Below are 22,835 nucleotides of genomic sequence, written 5' to 3'. Positions count from 1 at the left end.
AGACTAAAAAGTTAGAGAACCATTACATTAAATACTAAAAAGTATTTAATTTAAAAAAAGAATAAGATAGAATAAAAACAAAATAAAAGCATAAGTATATTATTAATAATAACAACAATGGAAACAATAAAAATTCAAGTGCCAGTGGCTCACACCTATAATCCTAGCTACTCAGGAGGCTGAGATCTGAGGATCTTGGTTTCAAACTAGCCCAGGGAAGGAAAAAACTGAGATTCTTTTTTTTTTTTGATGGACTATGTTTTTTTAATTGTGAAAATACCATACAGAGGGGTTATCTCCAATTAACCACCAGAAAATGGGAAGTGGCACTGTGGCTCAAAGTGGTAGAGTGTTAGCCTTGAGTGAAAAAGCTCAGGGACTGTGCCCAAGCCTTGAGTTCAAGCCCTATGACCAACAAATAAATAAATAAATAAAATAAAGGTAATAAATAATAAAATTATATAATAGAAGAAAGAGAAGTAGCTTGGAGACAGAGCCTGAACTGGGAAATTCCCTCCAAGATGGCCAGGAATTATACTCTGGAACGGCTATTCCCCATATTTCTCAACAGGGTGTAAACACACAAAAATATTTTAAACATTTGCCCTTATATTTGATTTCTCAGGTCTGTCAAAGAATGTCAACAAATAAGCACAAAATGTACTTTGTTTAATACTTAGAGCCTTCCTACCATGTTTCTGAGACTTGTACACTTTCCACATAGTTATGTTTCTCTTGAGCAACTATTGTATTTATATCAACAGTGTGGGTCAGCCTGCTTCACCTCTGGAAATACACTGAATTTCTAACTTCATTTTTGGACTTCTTCTTGTTTTTCTTGGTCCTTTGCCTCAATTTCCTCCCTAGATGTACATTTTTATATTAACACCCACAGCTGCTTAAAATCTTTCAGGGTGCAAGGTATGCTGACATTCCAGCACTCGAGGGTCTGCAGCCAGCCTGAGCTATCTAGAGAGAAACCTCCTTCAAAAATAAGCAACCAAAAAAAAATGTGACAGAACGTATTCTGGGGGAAAAAACAACAACACATAAAATAACTTTTGGGGACAAGGGAAGTGAGTAGGGAAGTGTGTGCAAGTATATATGTATGTATGCATGAATAGAGATACACAGATTAAAAATGGGATCATGAATACTAGAGAGTGTTAATAAGAAGCTTTGGGTTTATCTTGGAGCTACAACTTCATTAGTCACTTGACTCGTACATATCACAATCAACCTCATGTTGTCATAATAGCAAGGGGGACTTGTCTGTCCCAGTTGGCTTCAAATTGTGATTCTCAGACCTCAGCCTCCAAGTGGTGAGGTCAATTTCTATTTTTAAGCAGAAAATATTATAATAAGTCTTAACAATTGGTGGAAAACTACTATAGCTGAACAAAAATTTATGAGCCAAAAGTAGTGTGTGTGTGTGTGTGTGTGTGTGTGTGTGTGTGTGTGTGTGTGTGTGTGTGTGTGTGTGTGTGTGTGTGTGTGTGTGTGTGTGTACGTGAAAGTCCTAGAGCTTGAGTTCCAGGCCTGGGTAAAAGACAAGAATATAAAATTATGTATCTCAAGGTTTCAAAGACAAATGTTATATGACAGGCCCACAGGTATGCTGTTGATCTAGAGTGGAGTTTCATATTTACTGAAAGACACTTCTAATGATAGGGTTCATAAGCATTGCAAGACACCTAGTACAATGCCATAGACATTCAACAAAATAGTTTTAACTTCTGTTGATATGCTGTTCATTTATTATCATAATACAAATTAGCCATTAAGCGGTATCATTGACCTGTAACACTTTTACGGTCTGTCCAATATAAATGTTACCTAGTCCTCCATAATTTTCATCTATTCCAACTAACATTTAGCATAAACTCCAGCTCAAGTTGCTCATCATCCTTTTAGTTTATGGCCTAGCTCTCAACCTCTTGACTTTTCTAAATTCTCAACCTCCTCACCTCTCTAACTTCTCAACCTCTCCATAGCCTTATTATTATCTAACACAATTTAATACCAGTAGTATCTGGTATCTCATCAGATTATGTGTTACCATCTATGCCTGGAAAAAGAATTATAAATTTTTACTTGAATTTTCCTGACTTGCCATGAAATTCAAATCCTTAAACCAGACTAGCCCTAAATAGACTCTGGTAGGACACTAGACTTCCATCATGGGCATACGTTCTAAACACCCCATGACAGAGCATCGTCAAAAGTCGCTGTGTACTTCTGTGTCTGCCAGTGTTTGCTGACCTGCTTCTCTCTGCAATACACAATGACACACATCTATTCATTGTGCAGCTCTTCTGTGAAGACTTTCCAGAATCTACGACTGCTCCCTCCATAGCCATCACCCCAACTCCCTCAGAGGGAGAATCCCCTCTCCATCTGGCAGCCACTTTTTTAAAGTTTTTTTTTTAACATATTATTGTTATTCATCTGCCTTTTCAATCTGTGAAACTTTCCCAGATTCTGACATGCCAAGTTAAGCATAACATTTACAGTGCAATTCAGCACCTGGTACATATTCTACTCCAGCACACAACACAGAATTATATTCGCACAGAACCTCCCTATGAGACCTTTTGCTCCTCAAAGGAAGGTCATCATTGTATTCACCCCTGCTTCCCTAGAAGCTAGCTAGAGCTTTGCCTAGAGTAGGTGTTCAATAAATGCTAAGTTAATAAACTAAATACAGTTGCATTTTGCTAAGACAGAAAAACAAAATATACTTAGATGAACGTACAGCAGCAGACCAGAGCAGCTATGCACCTGAGAAAGGTAGCTGAAGGAACTGAGGAAGGGCACTTGCAAGCAACAGGTTCCAACAAAGCAGAAAAATAGGCCCTTTAACAGAGCCAGTTGTTCACATGACCGCTAAAAAGCTTACCTACATACAAAGTGGCTGGTGCTGGTGCTGGTGCTAAAGATCAGCTCTTAATATTCTTTAAATGAATCCTTACAACTGCTTCATTCACCTCTACTAAGGGACAGACAGATGTGCATCTCACTTAGACAATTCTCTACAAATCAATGACTGGGAAAATAATGGCTACATGTATCCATATAATCAGTTAATTGTGTAAAAGATTTAATGCATACCATATTTTTGATGCAAACAATTTTTAGCAAGAAGAACATAAAAGAGAATTTATGTTGTACAATATTAAAAACAACAACATTTGAATTTGTTAAATTTCTATCATAAGAGAATATATGCATGTGTATTACAGCATAATCTTTATTTGTGTCCATGTGTTACTTCTAGCTGGCTAAGTCAGAACCAAAAATGACAAGTTTAGGATGCAAAGATCTATTGCTAACATAGAAGATATGGGACAATTCATACAGTACAATAAATTCAGCAAATCCTCCCTGAAATACTAGAAAATACACAACACAAAGTAAAATAATGAAATGGCACTGCTCTCAGGAAATTTATGGTCTACAATAATGCTATAACCTATAACAGACTCAAGAGAAATAAGCAAAAATAAGGAAGGATCACACTGAACTTGTCACAAAAACAAAGATGTCAGAGAACCATGAGTAATTTGCTGTTCAACTACTTAAAGATCATTTTAAAAAGTAACTTGTTGTATTTTCTCCAAAAACAATTTTTGTCAATAGATTTAATACTATTTCTACTGAGTACATGGAAGTAAAACAAATTTTAAACAAAATGTGCCTCAAACTATAAACATTTTAGGAACCAAAGTTTAAAAATAAAACGTAATGTTACTACATTTTGACACGAAAAGATTCTTCATCTTGTAACTACTGTATCAAACCACAAAACATATATTATTTTTAGAACTATACTTAACACATTTAACACTGTTTATAAAAGTTTCGGCTTTTCTTGACTTCTTTTCAAACACCTACACTTAATAGAGAACACTGCAAATACTAGCCATTATGTTCAAAATAAAATTTGCTAATGAAGGTGGGTGCTGGTAGCTCACTCCTGTAATCCTAGCCACTCAGGATGCTGAGATCTGAGGATCTTGGCTTAAAGCCAGCTAGCTTTATCTCAATAAACCACCAGAAAACCAGAAGTGGCACTGTGGTTTAAGTGGTAGAGTGCTAGCGTTGAGCTGAAGAGCTGAGGGACAGTGACCAGGCCAAGTCCAAGCCTCATGACCAAAAAAAACAATTGCTAATGAGCGAGAAGAAGACATAAAGATTTCTATTGGCTGGAGATACAGTTATTCCCAAATCAGAAGCTTCCCACTTCTACTCATAATGTACATCATCATTTGAGTAACAGGTGAGGAATACAGATATGTTGATGAGTGTTATCTCTCATTCGTTTCTAAAGTTGTAAACAAATATCTTCATGATCACATTTCAGGAGGTTCTATATCTGTTTTAGAGTACAAGCTGCTTGTTATTATTTAATAGCTGAGGACTAAATAAATCCTATTTCTAATATGAGGAGCAAAAAAAAGTGTCTCTTTTTCTAATTCTGCCTACTTTAATCTTGTTATACTAAAATAATTCTTTGTTAATACCTTCAAAAAAGAAATATAAAAAGTAATAATTCACTTTCCAATTAAGCATGATTACTAGGCTAACCTTAACAAACTTTTAAAAGAACTGTTTTCTGTAAGTTATTTATTTTGCATGTCATTGAAGCTTTCTTTACCTGCAGATAGCTGGAAAACACTCTTGAAGGCCTTTCTTCTTAACTAAGGATCCTTCAAGGCAGTACATAATGATGTCCATAACCTTCAACAGAAATAACACAGATTGAAAATTAGTTTCAATTATTTAATTTTCTAAAATTTGAGTCAATACATTAGTTTCACCTGCCTAGATAGTTTGACTTTTGCATTTAATTAAAAACAAACAAGCAATTTTTCTCATATGTACTGCAGACTATCCTTTGGCTTTTCTTTGGAAAAAAGTTTGAAGATGGTGAAGTGAAATAAAGAGATTTGTTTCCTCAAGTTGGTTCATGTTCACATGTATTATCCAAGCACATTAAACGTCTCATTTCATTCACAAGGCAAACGAGGCAAACATAGCCTTTAAAATATACTCAATACAGACCAATTCCATGTGAATGGTGAATGGACATAGCCATCATTTTGATTTTTGAGGAAATGTAATTAAGGCCTCTAGAAATAGCACAAGAGTTCATTCATTTTAAGTATCTCATACACACACACACACACACACACACACACACACACACACACACACATTATACAATCTCTCTTTCATCCTTTGTTCATCACACTTTTTCTTTTTCTACCATGAAGAAATGCTGGAAAGAAAGATGATGGTTTATATTAGCACACTGGGATATGTAACCTAGGGGGCTGATGTATCATTTAGAACAGGATATTCTTACCTCCACAAGAAGATCCACAACATCCGTAGGCATCTTTTCAATAAGAATTTCAATAACTCTCAGGATTTCTCCTTTTGCTCTTGCAAGGGTTGTGGTGTGTATATTCTGCTGTGATTGAGTATTTGCTGCAAGAGCTGTATGTCTATGAACCTAAAAAAGAAATTTCCATACTCTAAATAGGACTGCTGCTTTAAACAGCTTTATATTTCTAGCTGCTAGTTTAAGTTTCACTTAATTATCACAGGGAAAAATAAATAAAACAAAACAAATACCTGAGGGGTGGGGATGGGTCAGGATTTTTTTTTTGTACTAGCATTTGAATTCAGAGTTTTGCTCTTGCTAGTGCTAGATGCTCTATCAGTTGACTCATGCCTCCAGAACTTTTGGCTTTCACTATTTTTGAATAGGACCTCCCTTTTTGTCAGGGCTGACCTAATTGTGATCCTCCTATTTTTTTTCTTCCCTGCAAAATAGGATGACAAGCATGCTCAATTTTTTATTGGCTGAGATGGCATCTTGTGACATTTTGCCCACACTAGCCTCAAAACTATAGTCTTGTTCATCTTAACCAACTGAGCAAATACTTTTAATCCCACAAAGCACTGAGTTTAACAATAGCTCAATAAGTATTCTCTAATAAAATTTTATATGTTCCTGAGTGTTGAGACCTTAACAAAATATTACCACAACATCTTTTAAAAATAGGAAGAAGATGGGGCTGGGAAGGTAGATCAGTGGTAGAGTGCTTGCCTTGCATGCATGAGGCCCTGGGTTCGATTCCTCAGCACCACATAAGCAAAAAGAAAAAAGCCGGAAGTGGCGCTGTGGCTCAAGTGGTAGAGCGCTAACCTTGAGCTGAAGAGCTGAGGGACAGTGCCCAGGCCCAGAGTTCAGGCCCCATGACTGGACCTCTCCCCCCCCCCCAAAAAAAAAAAAAAAAGAAAAAAAGGTTACAACCACCATAAAAAATAAATAAAAATAGAAAGAAGGTAAATTTGGTATTAAGTATGTAGTTGTTAGGAGACGCCCAGAAAGCATAAGATATGATCCTTGATCTCAAGTACCAATGTTGAGTGATACTTATATAATACTTGCTACATAGCTAAGACAATGTTTCAACTTCTTCATAATGAAGTTGGGGAACCAGATAGCCATGCCTCCAAAACTACTGAATGTGACAAACAATGTAAGTTTACAGTTTGGAGAAGAGATCATTAACAGGTCCTGGGTGGGCCCCACTGGCCACGGGCAGTCCCACAGAGATGGTGATAGGTAGAAGCTAGCCATGAGCAACAGGGAACTGCAAAGAGAACTTAAAATGGAGGAGGGAATCACAGGTCTCTGAAAGAACTGCAAAGACTTTCTGACTCACAGCTAACCCCCACTGAGTAGACTGGACCCAGAGGTAGGAATCTGCACAGGTAAACTCAATCAGTTCTCAAACCCCAAAGGTTGCTACTATTGTTCTTACTTCTAGAAACTATTGACAGTGTATTTCTAACAGGCTCTTAAAATGTTTTTATTTCCATGAATTACCTAAACGTAAGAGAAAAAGCCTACAACTCTGCTTCCATTTTGTTTGTCCTTGTTCTAAGCTGTTTTTTCCATGGTCATAATACCTTTATGACAAGGAACTGAAAGTACCTCTAAAAAACAGCAGAGGCTTTAGGACAGATCACCCCCAAACAAGGATAATTATCTATAATGATCAGGCTGCACTCAGAATCTAGAAAAATTATCTCATGGGACACAGACTGCTCCCCTCATGTGATGCCAATAACTATTGCTCTGGAACCCAGGACTGAGCTAATGACCAGCCAGGCCGCCTTAGTAAGTGGGACTGTTAAACTATGTATGCCTTTGCTTCCTGCCCTTAACTTTTCCTATACTTACATCTAATACTCAGCTTTGATAGGGCTGATGTGCTGTCTACCTGTGGTATCATGCCAGGCATACATCTCCTTTTCCCCACCATATTTCTTTTCTAGGAAAATTCCCTATCACTTTGTATGATGGTTCATTTTTTTTTTTTTTTTTTTTGCCTGAAGACCTGAGGGAGATAGCTGACTGCCTTGCTGGTAACAACAGTCTGACTGACAGTGATCACAGTGACAGTGGTCATAGTGACAGTGGTCATAGTGATAGTGGTCATAGTGACTGAGAGTGGTCATAGTGACTGACAGTGGTCATAGTGACAGTGGTCATAGTGACAGTGCTCATAGTGACAGTGGTCATAATGATAGTGGTCAGAGTGACAGTGATCACAGTGATAGTGGTCATAGTGACAGTGATCATAGTGACAGTGATCACAGTGATAGTGGTCATAGTGACAGTGATCATAGTGACAGTGATCACAGTGATAGTGGTCATAGTGACAGTGATCATAGTGACAGTGATCATAGTGACAGTGGTCATAGTGACAGTGATCATAGTGACAGTGGTCATAGTGACAGTGGTCATAGTGACTGACAGTGGTCATAGTGACTGACAGTGGTCATAGTGATAGTGATCATAGTGACAGTGGTCATAGTGACAGTGCTCATAGTGACAGTGGTCATAGTGACAGTGGTCATAGTGACAGTGGTCATAGTGACAGTGGTCATAGTGTCTGACAGTGGTCACAGTGACTGACAGTGGTCATAGTGACAGTGGTCATAGTGACAGTGGTCATAGTGATAGTGGTCATAGTGACTGACAGTGGTCACAGTGACTGACAGTGGTCATAGTGACAGTGGTCATAGTGATAGTGGTCATAGTGACAGTGGTCATAGTGACAGTGATCACAGTGATAGTGGTCATAGTGATAGTGGTCATAGTGACAGTGATCACAGTGATAGTGGTCATAGTGACAGTGGTCATAATGACAGTGGTCATAATGATAGTGGTCATAGTGACTGACAGTGATCATAGTGACTGACAGTGGTCATAGTGACAGTGGTCATAGTGACAGTGATCATAGTGACTGACAGTGATCATAGTGACTGATAGTGGTCATAGTGACTGACAATGATCATAGTGAACAGTGATCATAGTGACAGTGGTCATAGTGACAGTGATCATAGTGACAGTGGTCATAGTGACTGACAGTGATCATAGTGACTGACAGTGGTTATAGTGACTGACAATGATCATAGTGAACAGTGGTCATAGTGACAGTGGTCATAGTGAACAGTGATCATAGTGAACAGTGATCATAGTGACAGTGGTCATAGTGAACAGTGATTGTAGTGAACAGTGATCATAGTGACAGTGATCATAGTGAACAGTGGTCATAGTGACAGTGGTCATAGTGAACAGTGATTGTAGTGAACAGTGATCATAGTGACAGTGATCATAGTGACAGTGATCATAGTGAACAGTGGTCATAGTGACAGTGGTCATAGTGACAGTTGTCATAGTGAACAGTGATTGTAGTGAACAGTGGTCATAGTGACAGTGATCATAGTGACAGTGATCATAGTGAACAGTGATCATAGTGACAGTGATCATAGTGACTGACTGATCATAGTGACAGTGATCATAGTGACAGTGGTCATAGTGACAGTGGTCATAGTGAACAGTGATTGTAGTGAACAGTGGTCATAGTGACAGTGATCATAGTGAACAGTGATCATAGTGACAGTGATCATAGTGACAGTGATCATAGTGACAGTGGTCATAGTGAACAGTGGTCATAGTGACTGGTTATAGTGAACAGTGATTGTAGTGAATAGTGATCATAGTGACAGTGATCATAGTGACAGTGGTCATAGTGACTGACAGTGATCACAGTGACAGTGACCATAGTGAACAGCACTTTGGAATTTTACTTAAAAAAATCTGATTAGAAAGTGAGGTGGAACACTTGCTTTGCACAGGAAACTGACTATAGACTGCTAATTAAAATATTTAATAATAACCTTTCCAGCCAAAAGCAGGAATAGAATGAACCTAAAGTCTATTCTAATATTTTATTAAAAGATGCCCATTGATAAATAAAGCAATATAATATAATATAAGGCTTCACTATTAATACCTATGCATGTTCCATGAATAGGAAAAACCGCTAAATAACTTCCAAGGCTAATAAAACTGCTAATTTATACATCCACACAACATCCACCCATTTGTGATGGATATAGACCAAATATATTCCTATGTGGAGCCTTACTATAACAGTATATACGGGAGTTACAGGTCCAGTCTCAATCATCTATACATACTACTGTTAGGGACTACTTTCTTCTCTTCACATCACATATACTTACAGCATGCCTATTAAGGATAGTTCTGGGGCAGACACAGGCCCAATGGTTATCAGAGTAGACTCAGAGGTATATATTAAGTATTTTAAAAAATTATCATGGCTACAAGAAAAACAATTCAGACCCTGTGGACAGTGAGTCTGCACGTTTTTCATGCAGAAATGGAAGAAACCTTTAAAAAAAATTAGGACTTTATGATCCTTTCCTTTTTCCTCCCACTACTAAGTTGTATAGGAAAGATCCTTAATTGGTTCATTGTTCTTTACTAGTTTTCCAGTTAGATGTGGGTAATTAGTTAGAACACTAAGAAGGTGGGAATCAATTGACATTCAAGTCTTTATCTGTGACATGTAATAGAAAAAACAATTAGCAACTTTATGACTTACATTTTTTGTTTACAGTTGGGAGAGTCCACACTAAGCAAGTTTAGTTTTGATTACGAGTAGGTATTGGAACTTGAAACGTGTGAGTACCTTTAGTATCTCTTAACTTGACACCTCTGCTATATTTCAGATTGGAACTATAGTGAAATATTTACCAGTGAATTAGCTTTGTGAACAGAAATAAATACAAAAGCCCAATGGTGACTGCACAGCTGTGCTATTCAATGCACATGGACAAATACCTACAGACTCATTTCAGTACTAAATTATTAACTTGCTTTGTTTTAAATAAGCTGAAAGGATTATCTGTGGGTCCAAACTTTCAGCTATCACACCAAATGATTCCTTTAAAATGGGAAGATGGGGCACACTGTGAAGTTGAGCTCACCTCTTTGGCAATGGTGGTGATGAAGGCGGGTGGTCTGGCAGTGGCGATGAGGGAGAGGGCATGCCTGGCCGAGCGGGCGGAGTCAGCTGCTGGGCTCAGAGGCAGTCCCATTGTGATGCTAAGCAGGGATCGAGGAAAAAAAGGAAAAAAGAAAAGAAGCATTAGAAATATAGACTGAAAAGATTAGACACAGCTTATAATGTCAGTTCAAGGTCAATGGGAGCACTCAAACAGTTAGAATATAATGGACTTGCAACAATGAACAGTGATTAGGAGTCAGGGTGTTCTGGCATCAAACACAAAATCGAATAATTAACCGTGAAGATTGAAAACAGTATGTGCATCTGTCCAAAGTGTTAAAAACGCCTTGTTAACAAATTATCAAGAACTAGTACTGAATACATATCACAAAGCTCAAAAAGAGGCAAAGAAAAATATTACATGAAGCATTTTCAAATTTTGTTTTAAGAAAATTTCAAGGTAATGATTTGATAAGGGCACATGAACAGACTGTATTAAGGCCATGTACATGAGAGTAAAATTCATTTGTTTCTAAAGCTATCAAAAGAACTGAGAATGACAAAATTATTTTTAGTTTGCATATTTTTTTGAGTTTGACATATATTTAGCACTACTAATTTCCTGAATGCTTAGTACTTTTAGAACCAATGTAATAGGCATGCTTGCTGTTAGTATTGATTAAAAAGTTCAGTTAATTGATATTAATTCTCTTTACATAAAGAAAAAGGATGCCATTGTATCATTTATAGAACATCTTTCCAAATTGAAAGAATATGAGGGTCTTCTCCTATGACAGTGTTACTGTATTCATTTCTCATTTTTGACACTCTAAAAATGAGTCTTATTTCCAAATGTACAATATATAAAGCATCACAAAAAGATTAAACTTTAAAATGTGGCAGATGATTCTTACAAGCAAGGATATTTTGCCATTTACTGTGGAACTAGTTGTAGTTTTTCCAGCTAAATAATCTTAATAACTGAAAAGGCATAGAAAGACAGATCAAGATTTATACTACTCCAGTGAAATAAGTCTATGTTCTTAATTCTTTTTGTATTTTTTTAGAAATTAATTTCAGAAGTTGTACAAAGGGTTGCCATTTAACGAAGCAGTTAATGAATACAAGTTCTTCATGTGTGAAAGGTTTACAGGTATCTCTGTAATTGACCTATGATTTGTTATTTTAACTTTTCGTTGAAATAAAGATGGCATTACACAGATGTTATTGTTAAAAGAGGTAAACTGATTATAGAAAATTCTGCTTGTAATTTTTGTGACTCTTGCACTGTTTAACTCTTTGATAATGTATCACGATCTCTCTGCTCTTTTCCAAACTGAGGGTAGACACAAAGCAGGAATTGGAAAAGGATGGAGAGGCTTCCTTTGATGTTTACAAGAAAAAGAAAAATGTGTGAGTGGAGAGGAAACACATATATTGAATAGAAACCAAATGCAACGCACTGGCCGAGGTCCCCCACAGGAAAGCCTGATGCGCCTGTGTCCCAGCAGGGGCTGGAAAAGGTGTTCAACAGCAGTTTCTCTTCCTTTTGCTCTTTCAAATTCAGCAAAAGAAACATTTAGCTGAGTGTTGCTGGGCCATGGCAATAGACTGCTTCATAATTACTGTAAAATTTAGATTACCTACCCATATTTTAGGGTAAGTTAGTTAAAATTTTAAGATCTCTGCAATGTTTCCCTTCTTTCATCAATGGATGAATAGGGGGTGATGATATTGAAAGGCCCGGACAAACCAAAACGGTATATTAACTGAATAATTCTAAACTTATATCAACTTTGAAAAGACCAATAAAATCACAAAGTATTGGAGTTGGTTGTTGACAACAAGTAAGCTAGAGAGCATGTGTCTCCTAGGTACCTCATCCCACATTTGGAAAGTCCAATATAAAGAAAAAAAGAATTACACACAGAGCCCACAGGCTGGAATTGGAAACAGGCTTTCCTGTGCAGTTCATCCACAATATACAGGGAAGGATTTTACAAATGGGAATCCAGAAGGTTAAGCCAGGAACCAACACAGCAGAATCACTGTGTCTCCCCACTTACTGCTTTCCTGATTTCTCAGAAAATATTAAATGGAAATCTCTGGAAATCATTGATAGATTTAAAAATTGCATGACATTTAGAGTAGCAGGATGAGATCTCATGCTGCCATACACCATACCGCTCAGGATGTGAATCATCACTTTGTTGAGGGTATTCACAAGGTATGCGCTTCCCACCCATTAGTCACTTGACTAATTAGTCACTACTAAGTTATCACCTAAGTTAGTTAACTTGCTAAGGTGTAACAGTGCCTTTGTTGAAGTAATCCTACTTCAGTGACCTAGGCTATGTTATGAAGTCTACACCACTCACCTCGTTTCATCTCTTTAAGTAGGTATTGTATCCTCTCATATCACCACAGAAAGAATATAGTACAATATGATATTTTGAATCTACATAAACAGTACATACATAATAGTATATTGTTATAATTGTTCTAGTTGATTGTTGTTGCCTTTAATCTCTTACTGTATCTTATGTGTTAATTAAACTTTATCACAGGTATATATGTATGGGGAAAATAGAATATAAAGAATTTGGTACTATCATGGTTTCAGGTATTCATTGAATGTCTTAAATGCAACCTGTGCAGTTGAAGGGGGATTAGTGTGCTATGTTTCAGGATGGCTAACCTTTGGAGAAAATAAAGGTTGGTGGAGCTCTTAAGGCTATATTAATTTCACAGTTTGCCCCTAAAATTATGTTCCTTTACTCTAAGGTTTTACTAATATTGCTCCTTGATCTGCTCTCTCTTGGTACATTCTCCTCCCAGGCTTTCAGTCAATTCCTGTTTTCCTCACAAAGTGTTCTGCAATTGCTCTCACACTCAATTACCTCATATTGAAACCAAAACAACAAACAGCAAAACCCATTTATCTGGGGCTCTTACTCCTGAGTCCCATTCTTCTAGGCCTTCTGTATTAGTTTTGTGTTGTGAGCTTTGTGCAGGTAAGGAGTAGGAATTCTAATCCTGTGTATCCCCCCGAAGTGCCTAGTACAGCTCTTGGACATAGTGGTAGCTTAACAGTTATGCACAAAATGAAGCTAGCTGGCAAATTCAGTAGGAGAAAAAAAAATCACTTAAGCCAGTTATTGGACTGCATTGAGCAGGCAAGGAAGTCAAAAGAATTGATTTGGTAGTCCCAATAGACAACATCTAATTCTACATGTAGTTATCTTTAAAGTCAAGAGTGTATTGTATATGTGATATATTTTCATGTGGGATTCTTCCTAGCTGAAGTTTGCAAGGAAAGGTGTGTTTGCCTGATTCTGAAATCTGTCTATCAAACTTGAATTTACTCTCTTCTCCTACAACTTATATGGCTGTGAGGCAGATCATTTGCTTTACACTTACGGGATGGGTCTATGGCTTCAGTCTTTACTCAGAAGAAATCAGACCTGACAGAATCTGTTTTACTTAACATTTCATTTACATATCCAATTTGAATACTAAAGATGATGATATTATAAATAAAATACATGAATAGAAAAATAGTATACTCAGGCTGAGCTCACTTCTCATGAGAACTCATTAATCTAGCTCTAAAGCTTGCTCTATCATGATGAAAGCATTTTGAAAGTTACCTTCAGTGCAATGTCACCATCTAAAATTGTCAGACTTCATTATCTATCAAATTAAAAAATACTGAAGGGATATATTCAGGGTGAAAACACTTAGCTGTTCACCAAATAGCCTGCAAATCATGGTCAAAAATAACAGGGAACTGAAAAGCAGCCCTTATCAAACACAAAGAAAGCTAAAAATCCTATTCCTTCCTAGTAAAATAGGTATGTCAGTATTTGCTCTTGACTGAGTAAGGAATCTGAAATTCCTGTCAAGTCCATTTTTTAAACAGAAGAGTAAAAATTCTTCCTCCTCTGAGTGCATAGCTTTTAGGCCAATTTCCTATATGCTATATATGTCCACAGTGAAGAAAATTATGATAAATTATTTAGATGAATTCCTGAAATTATGAATTTCCTATTATAAATAAATTTCCTAAGAACAGGGGGAAAAATCTCTCTATTCAGAAAGCATGTTAGGATTGAATGATGTGTTCCTTTCTCTACTCCCTATCACTCAAATTTAAAAGACAGGGTTGAGGTTTAAGTTAAAACGTTAAATTGTCTTCTCTAACTCCATATAGTTCACAAAGACTATTTCTAATGTATGGAGTGTGTCTGTATGATATCAAAGCATGTGTCGTTTACAGCAACTGTGTTTCTTACTAAAGTTTGCTAAGCTGTGACAATGCCCTAAAAGCACTGGGCTTTCTGTGACTCACTAATGTCCCTCAGCTGTGGCAGCAGGTGACAAGTCTCTGGCCCACAGCAGCTAGGCAGCACTACTCTGCTGCTGCTCCCCTTCACAGTACAAGGTCCTGCACCATGAACTAGGCAAATAATCCAGATCACAGATCACAATCAAGTAACATGTAAATCTAGCCTTCTAACATCACAAAGATTCTCTCCCATGTCAAACACTGAATCTACATGTAGATAACGAGATAGATCTAAAAAAATAAAGGTCTTATAAGATACTGTGTGTTTCCCTGTTACCATTATTAGATAAGGATGGTTCAATTCATGATTTTATGAAGTGTAGCCTTCATTTTCTATTAAATAGTCTACCATGAATGAGAAGCCTAACCTTATTTATTAGAAAAAAAATTCCTCACAAAGAATTCTACCTGTGGACCGCTTGCCATAAGTTAATGATGAGAGCTACAAATAGGGTCTGAGTCCTGCAAACTGCCTCTGTTCTTAGGGCATACAAGTGACCTCAGATAAGTTAGAGAGATTAGTCTCTCTAAACTTTCTTTGAACTTAGTAGCTGATTCAGGACATTGGGTCAGATGCTGCTGGAGAAGATTTGCATTTCTAAAATTCTAAGACTTTATTCCAGTGTTTAGTGCATGCAAATCACTTACTTGCCAGCTGTTATGAACAAATAAAAACCTATTTCAGGGCCCAAGCAAAGGGTTTATTGACATTTAAATAAAGTTTCTAGAACATATAAACCCTTGATGAAGACAATTTCATTAACCATATTTTAAAAAATATGCACGTACCCTGGAATTTTTTAGATGGTTACGTTTATGTCCTATTAATAAGAGTTTGAGGGCAAGATAGCAGGCTGTTGGGGGATTTGGCTTTTGGAATGTGAGTTTGGATCCTATAATATTACTGTGGACAAGGGACTGCTGGTATCCCTCTAGATTCATATTGTTGTAGCTACAGAATTAGGCAATCATATGCCTATAGCCTTGGCCTTCAGAATTAAACTGAAACCCATGGGCTTCATTTAGCAGGACGGCTGAACCTCATACCTCTGGAAATCACCAGGTACTTGGTAGGTGTTACTCCTTGTAACAACCTATTGCTAAAGCTAAAGTTCAAACAAGTTCTTTCTCTGACCTTCATTCTATTGTTTTGTATGAAAATGTTCCAGTTTCTGCAAGGAATTAATGAATCAAACTAGCTAAGGACACTGTACCTGTTCACTTGCCACCTGCTTGAGGTACTACTTACTACCTTGTGGACACACTGAGCTTTCCTGTCTCTGTTCTTGCTTATCCCCTAATCTTCTCATAATCATTCAAGTGAGTGAATGCTTCAGGTAAAATTGTTCCTTGAGTATCTTCTGGTTACCCACGAGGCCTTGAATGCCTGTCCCTCTCACTTTGTGTCACTAATATTTTTGGACATATTTTAACTTTCTTGTAGCTCATGGTTAGTAGTAGTACATGCCTGTAATCAAAGTAATCACAGTTTTCAGAAGACAAAGACAGAGGCAGAGGCAGAGGCAGAGGCAGAGACAGGAGGATCAAAAATCTGAGGCTTGCTTGACCTACACAGTGAGACCTGTCTAAGAAAAACTACTAAACACAAAAAAAGACTGTGAGTGCCCTAGAGATGAAATCTTTGATTCTACTACATCCATTTTACCTATTAACTGCTCAAAAAAGTAATTATTTCATTAATAGTCTAGGTTTAAAATTCAGCAAAAAAACTGAGAACATTAGAAAACAATTGACGCTGTGATTTTATATGTAAAAGTGTGAGTCATTCACAGTTCAATAATAAAGGAGTTACCAATTCTGGAAAAATATCCCATTAACCTTATGGCATCTGCAGTCTTTCAGGAGACCTATCGGGTATCAGCTCTGCCCAGGGAGGTGGGTACATGGGAGAGGCAGGAAGGAACTGCTGTGGTAGATGTGCTTTAGAATGAGGACTGAGCTGGCTGCCCATCCCTAAAACCGACGTACAAACACAAGAATGGGAATAAACACTTCCCACATTCTCCCCCCCTTTTTTTTTTGATAAATGTGAAGTAAATTTTTAAAAACACCAGCCTAACAAAAAAGCTTCTTCCTACAGCAAGCTTAACATCGCAGATACAAGCAAAGCAGCTGAGCACGGTTATTGTGTACACAGTAAATCAGCCGCAAAAAGGGGCAGCGCAGCAGGGCACCAGGAGTGTGAGATGCACACTTAACCCCTGAACACATTGCCGCTCCATTTCTCCCCATTCCAGGCCTCTGCAGTCTGTGTTAAGTGTGCCAGGGATATAACAGGCCATTTTCAATCTAAATCTTGTTACAGATTAATAAGCAAACATTTTCTTGCTTATTATATAATTTATCATGATGAAAATTACATTGGATTCCTCAAGGCTACATGCTGATACACTCATTTATTCAGAGCTGTGTGGAGCAAGTCATACTAATCTTCATGACAGAAAGGATGTAATAGCAAGATTTAAATTACCTACTGAAAACTACAATATTTGTGTCTGTCCACATGCTACATGTACACAAAATGTAAGTGCATCTTTATTTTGCTGACAAAGGCTTGATGTCATTTTATTAAAAAATACAATTGTAGGGCTGGGAAGGTGGCTCAGTGGTAGAGCGCTTACCTTGCATGCATGAGGCCCTGGGTTCGATTCCTCAGCACCACATAAGCAGAAAAAGCTGGAAGTGGCGCTGTGGCTCAAATGGTAGAGCTCTAGCCTAGAGCTGAAAAGCTGAGGGACAGTACCCAGGCCCAGAGTCAGGCCCCATGACCGACAAACAAACAATTGTAAATACTAAAATAAAAACCTTGCTCTTCTCCAGGTAATAAATTAAAATGTTGAAATTTGATTTATCTTTGAACAAGCTATATAATTAGATCTAAACAAAATGGTGGACAATCAAACAGGTGAAAGTCTTCTCAAAATAAACTAAGAGAGCTGCATGAACACAGCCAGCTTTGGTCTCCTTGAAGGGCACACAGAGCAAATGTAGCCGGGGGAGGCTGAGATGTGAGAACATACTCCAAAAGCTATCCCCAGAGGCCAGTGCCTACTGCCACCAATGCATGGGCTCATCCCTCTAATTGTTGACGGCTGCAGAGAACCATCCAGCCTACTAAATCCAGCAACTATCTTGAATGAGCTGAATCGCTCATTCTAGAAATGGGTTCACAAGCTCTTGATACATTGAACCCAGGAACATTAGCATCACCACCCACCTGGCCACCACAGAGAAACGTTGTAAGATGTGCTATTTCTAAATACTTTTCCAATGCAAATTCATTTATCACTGATCTTATGAGACAAATACTTTCACCCTAACCATTCAGTCAGAGAGACAGAAGCAATGATCAAGAAGCATGGTGATATTATAAGAGGTAAAAGGTGAAGGTAGCTGCTTATGTTTGAAGAGCAAACAGGCAAATATACAATCTACAGACAAAGCTACAGTATTCCATTCTAGCCTTCAGTTGATCCTCTAGTTCACACATCATGAGCATAAAGCAGACCGTAGAAAAACAACAGGCCAATGCATGCCGGCACTTGGGGGAACTGTGGCATACAGCATTGTGACCAGAAGAAAACAGCAGTAAACATCAGTTTTATAACTGGTTAACATGGCAATAATAAAATATCATGTACTGAGAAAATCAAAGAGTTGGTAATATTTTCATAAAAGAAGTCATCATGGGATAGTTCGAGAATTTCTATCAGTTCTTTTCCCACTAGGATGACCACGTTTAAAAAGATAAGTATTACACAGGATGACCCACTGCAACAATGATACTCATAAGACCCACTGGAAAGGAACTTCTGGGGTGGCACGGATAAAGTGGGGAGGGAAGGGGTAGTAGGAGCAAAACAAAGGAGGGGTAACACTATTCAACAAGCAATGTACTCATTGCCTTACTCATATAACTGTAACCCTCCTGTACAGCATCTTTACAATAAAATAAAATTTTAAATAGCATGAAAAAGAGAAAAGTATTGACAAGGCTGAGGAGAAAGTGGAACTCTTGTACATTGTTGGTGGAAATTAAAAACATGTAACTAATGTGATAAGTTTGATGGCTCCTTGAAGAGTTGAATACAAAATCATCATAAGGACCAGTAATTCTACTCAGAAAAATGAAAATAGGCGTTTAAATTAAAAAACATGGAAACATGAATGCCCATAGCAGCTCTATTCACAACAGCTAAGAAATGTAAACAAACTATGTCTACAAGAGATAAGCAATGTGTGGTATAACTAGAGATGGTGGAATGCTATTCAGCTATAAAAGGGAATGAAGCACAGATACATGCTGCAGTATAGTTGGACTTTGTAAGCATAATGCTAGTAAAAGAAATTAAATTATAAAAGACCACAGGATGCATGATTTCATTTATGTGGAAGATCTGGAATAGAAAAACTCAAACAGAAAGCATGATTTCATTTATGTGGAAGATCTGGAATAGAAAAACTCAAACAGAAAGCAGATCAGTGGTTGCCAAGGACTAGTGCTTAGTGGGCACAGAGCATCTACTTGGGGCAACCACTATTGGAAATTAGATATGGGTGATGGCTGTAGAGTGTTGTGAATATACTCAATAGTTAGAGTGGCCAACCTCATTTTATATGTGTAAAACACAGAAGGAGAGGAAGGGGGGAGGGAAGAAAGCAGGGAGAAAGGAAGGGAGATAAGAAGGGAGAAAGGAAGGGAATGGAAGGGAAGAAAAGGAAGGTAGGGTAGGGAAGAGGAAGGGAGGAAAGGGAGGAGAGGGGGAGGGGAGGCTGAATCAGAAAAGAATAGGAATCAGGAGGCTGAGTTTTCTTTTCTTTTTTTTTTTTGGGTCTGGTTGTGGGGCCTGAACTCTGGGCCTGGGCGCTATCCCTCAGCTCTTCAGCTCAAGGCTAGCGCTCTACCACTTGAGCCACAGCGCCACTCCCGGCTTTTTTCTTTGTGCTTATGTGGTGCTGGGCAATCGAACCCAGGGCCTCATGCATGCAAGGCAAGCGCTCCACCATTGAGCCACCTTCCCAGCCCCAGGAGGCTGAGTTTTCAAACCAACACTAAAGCACCTCTACCACCCACAGCGCCTTTTGTACCCATCACTTCTAGCCACATGGTTACCCCATGTGCACCCATTTATTTTAGCAGCTCCCACCACTGATTTTCCTCTTCCATTATTTTTCCTTATTGCTTCTCAGGATCACTGTTCCATCCTTTTTTTTTTTGTCGGTCGTGGGGCTTGAACTCTGGGCCTGGGCACTGTCTCTCAGCTCTTCAGCTCAAGGCGAGCGCTCTACCACTTGAGCTACAGCGCCACTTCCGGTTTTCTGGTGGTTTATGGGAGATAGGAGTCTCACGGTCTTTCCTGCCCGGGCTGGCTTTGAACTGCGATCCTCAGATCTCAGCCTCCTGAGTAGCTAGGATTACAGGCGTGAGCCACCAGCACCCGGCTTGTTCCATCCTTTTTATAACTCGTCATTTACCGTGCACCACTGTACTCCAATAAAGTTCACTTAAAAACTTGTACAAGTGGGCTGGGAAGGTGGCTCAGTGGTAAAGCGCTTGCCTTGCATGCTTGAGGCCCTGGGTTCAATTCCTCAGCACCCATAAGCAAAAAAAAAAGCCAGAAGTGGCGCTGTGGCTCAAGTGGTAGAGCGCTAGCCTTGAGCTGAAGAGCTGAGGGGCAGGGCCCAGGCCCAGAGTTCAGGCCCCATGACCGGACCCCAAAAAAACAAAACCTTGTATAATTATGGAGGAGTAATTCTTCACACTATCCAGTCATGTCTTCTACTAGTGAAATATGTTTGAATATGTATCATGTCAGTATGTCATTTTCTTTATAAGCAATATATTTACACAATTTTTAGCTGGCAATGTCTCAAGGTACCATAAATAGAGTTTGAGAGCTATCACAGATTGAGTCACAGCTAACGATTATATTGAAATTACAGAAACCTGCTTTCTTTATCTTTATCCAAAATTTCCAATATTAAGATAGTAAATACAACTTGTTAAAAGTAAAGGATGACCTATACCACAGCGACTCTCACCCTCATTCACTGGAATCAGCACTTACTTGGCAAGTTGTTTCTCAGCATCTGCGCAGAGTTCTAGAAGTCCCATGAGAACAGCAGACACATCCATGTAAGGCTCCCACACTGTGAATCCTCTCCCAATCAGGTCGATAGCTGTTCTCCGGATGGTGCTGTGTGGGGGAAGTTTGGGGCTTGGAGGCTGTAGCAGAAGAAACGTCAGGGCCTTGCCTAAAATTACAAAAGAAGATGCAGAGGAATAAAGGTAATTATACTTTGGTGATGACTTCTCTGATGCATACTGGCCAAAGGGTTTTGGACAATAAAACCATAAAAACAATCTTGATCCTACATGGTTTGTTCAGCCATGCACTTTCAAGAATGAAGAATAGAAACTTTTATACAATATTCTGCAGTGTTTGATTACAAATAACTGTATATAAACATGTGTAACTTCAAAACATGGTGAATGATCCTAAATTCCAAATGTTTGTTTTTGTTCCCTCATCAGAACCTACAAAATGGAGATGGTTTCAAATATCGTTACATGGTATTTCTTAATCTTTCTGTGGAATCGAACACAGTTCACATGAAAGATGCTTCCATCAGTAGCACCTCTCATGAGAAGTAATGTTGGGATGAGGGATGGAGAAAGTACCATGTGTAGCATAGTCTTCATCCCTAGGAACTATGCTCTTCCACAGTCTGTAGTATAAACAGATATGTTACAATGATGTTAGGGCAGAGTTAAGTTCTTTATACAGGTTTATTAAACAAATGTAAAACTAGCACAATGCAACTTTAAGCTGTTGTAATGATCTAGATTTTAATTAACATGTATTCTTTTATGTAGAAGATTATGCTGACAGTTTGTATATATGCAGGTCTAATGGTTATTATCAGCTAAGACTCACTGACTTCAAAAGACATTTTGACATTCAAAAATAAATCAGATGGAACTTAGGAGTTTTCATTTTTAAAGGGAAGAAATGAAGCAAGTTATAAATCATAGAAGATATGGTACACCAAGTAAGCAGAATACAAGTTTCAGGTTGATGACAGAGAGTTAACCACATGTTCCTAGCTTTAGGGAGCTAGCAGGCAGCTACAAGTCATGCTTCCATTTCTTTGTCTATAAAATGGTGATGATGTTAGGTAGCTCTCATGGAGTCTGAGTATGAACAAGTTCATGCCCACAGAGGAGGAGCGCGGAGTACTCAAAAACATGACATAAGCCTGGTACTCGTGGCTCATGCCTGTAATCCTAGCTACTCAAGAGGCTGAGATCTAACTATAGCAATCGGAAGCCAGCCTGAGCAGGAAAGGCCATGAGACTCTCAACTCTAATTAAGCACTGAAAAGCCAGAAGTGGAACTGTGACTTAAGTAATAGTGTGCAAGATTTAAGCAAAACAGCTCAGGGACAGCTCCCAGGCCATGAGTTCAAACTTCATACCAGCATAATACACAAAAAATGATAGACGGGGTTCATAAATAACATGTTGAACTTGCCTGTTTTCTAAATAATAAGCATGAAATATACATTCTAGTTAAATATATTCAACAAATAGAGTCATTTGATCATTTTATCTTATAAACAATTGTTAAGGAGAATGTGTTGAAACAGAAGTAAAGAGAAGTAAAGGGCTCTGTGAAAACCAGAATCTAGCTATGTACTGTATACTGGTCCAGTATACCAGTATACCAGTCCTTTCCTCAAGAAAATACTGACATACACATATCCACCAAATTCTGTAGAAAAATTTCAAGGAAGCCATAACCCTAGGTTAATGATTCATGCAGTAAACAAAAAGGGTTCATATATAAGATCTCTGAGAAAACACCATGAGATTCATGCTTCATATGTGGATAAATTTAACTAGACTGGGACACGGCTCCAGTCGTAGGGCACCTGCCTAGAAAGCATAAGGCCCTGAGTTGAATCCCTAGTGCCATAAATTAATTAATTTTACCTTCAAATGTAACCATGCAAGTATAATAGTAAACTTTTATAAGAGTAGCCCATTTGTTCTCTACTTC

At 38.2% G+C, this 22,835-nt stretch overlaps 1 protein-coding gene across 2 annotated transcripts in view; it reads right to left on the bottom strand.

Annotated features, from left to right (window-relative positions):
- Wdr7 (WD repeat domain 7) overlaps positions 1-22,835 on the bottom strand; it is a 286,867-nt gene that overhangs the window by 73,863 nt on the left and 190,169 nt on the right. For both annotated transcript variants that reach the window (XM_042675086.1, XM_042675087.1), the window contains exons 21-24: positions 20,841-21,027; positions 10,384-10,501; positions 5,369-5,518; positions 4,658-4,740 (exon numbers count right to left, since the gene is read on the bottom strand). In XM_042675086.1, coding sequence (XP_042531020.1) covers positions 4,658-4,740; positions 5,369-5,518; positions 10,384-10,501; positions 20,841-21,027 — 538 coding nt within the window. The remainder of the gene's footprint in view (positions 1-4,657; positions 4,741-5,368; positions 5,519-10,383; positions 10,502-20,840; positions 21,028-22,835) is intronic.

This window comes from Dipodomys spectabilis, unplaced genomic scaffold (genome assembly GCF_019054845.1).
Source record: "Dipodomys spectabilis isolate Male_0828 unplaced genomic scaffold, ASM1905484v1 ptg000024l, whole genome shotgun sequence".
NCBI classification, from domain to species: Eukaryota; Metazoa; Chordata; class Mammalia; order Rodentia; family Heteromyidae; genus Dipodomys; species Dipodomys spectabilis.
Note: the sequence above shows the minus strand (reverse complement) of the source record. Positions and strands in the feature narration are given on the sequence as shown.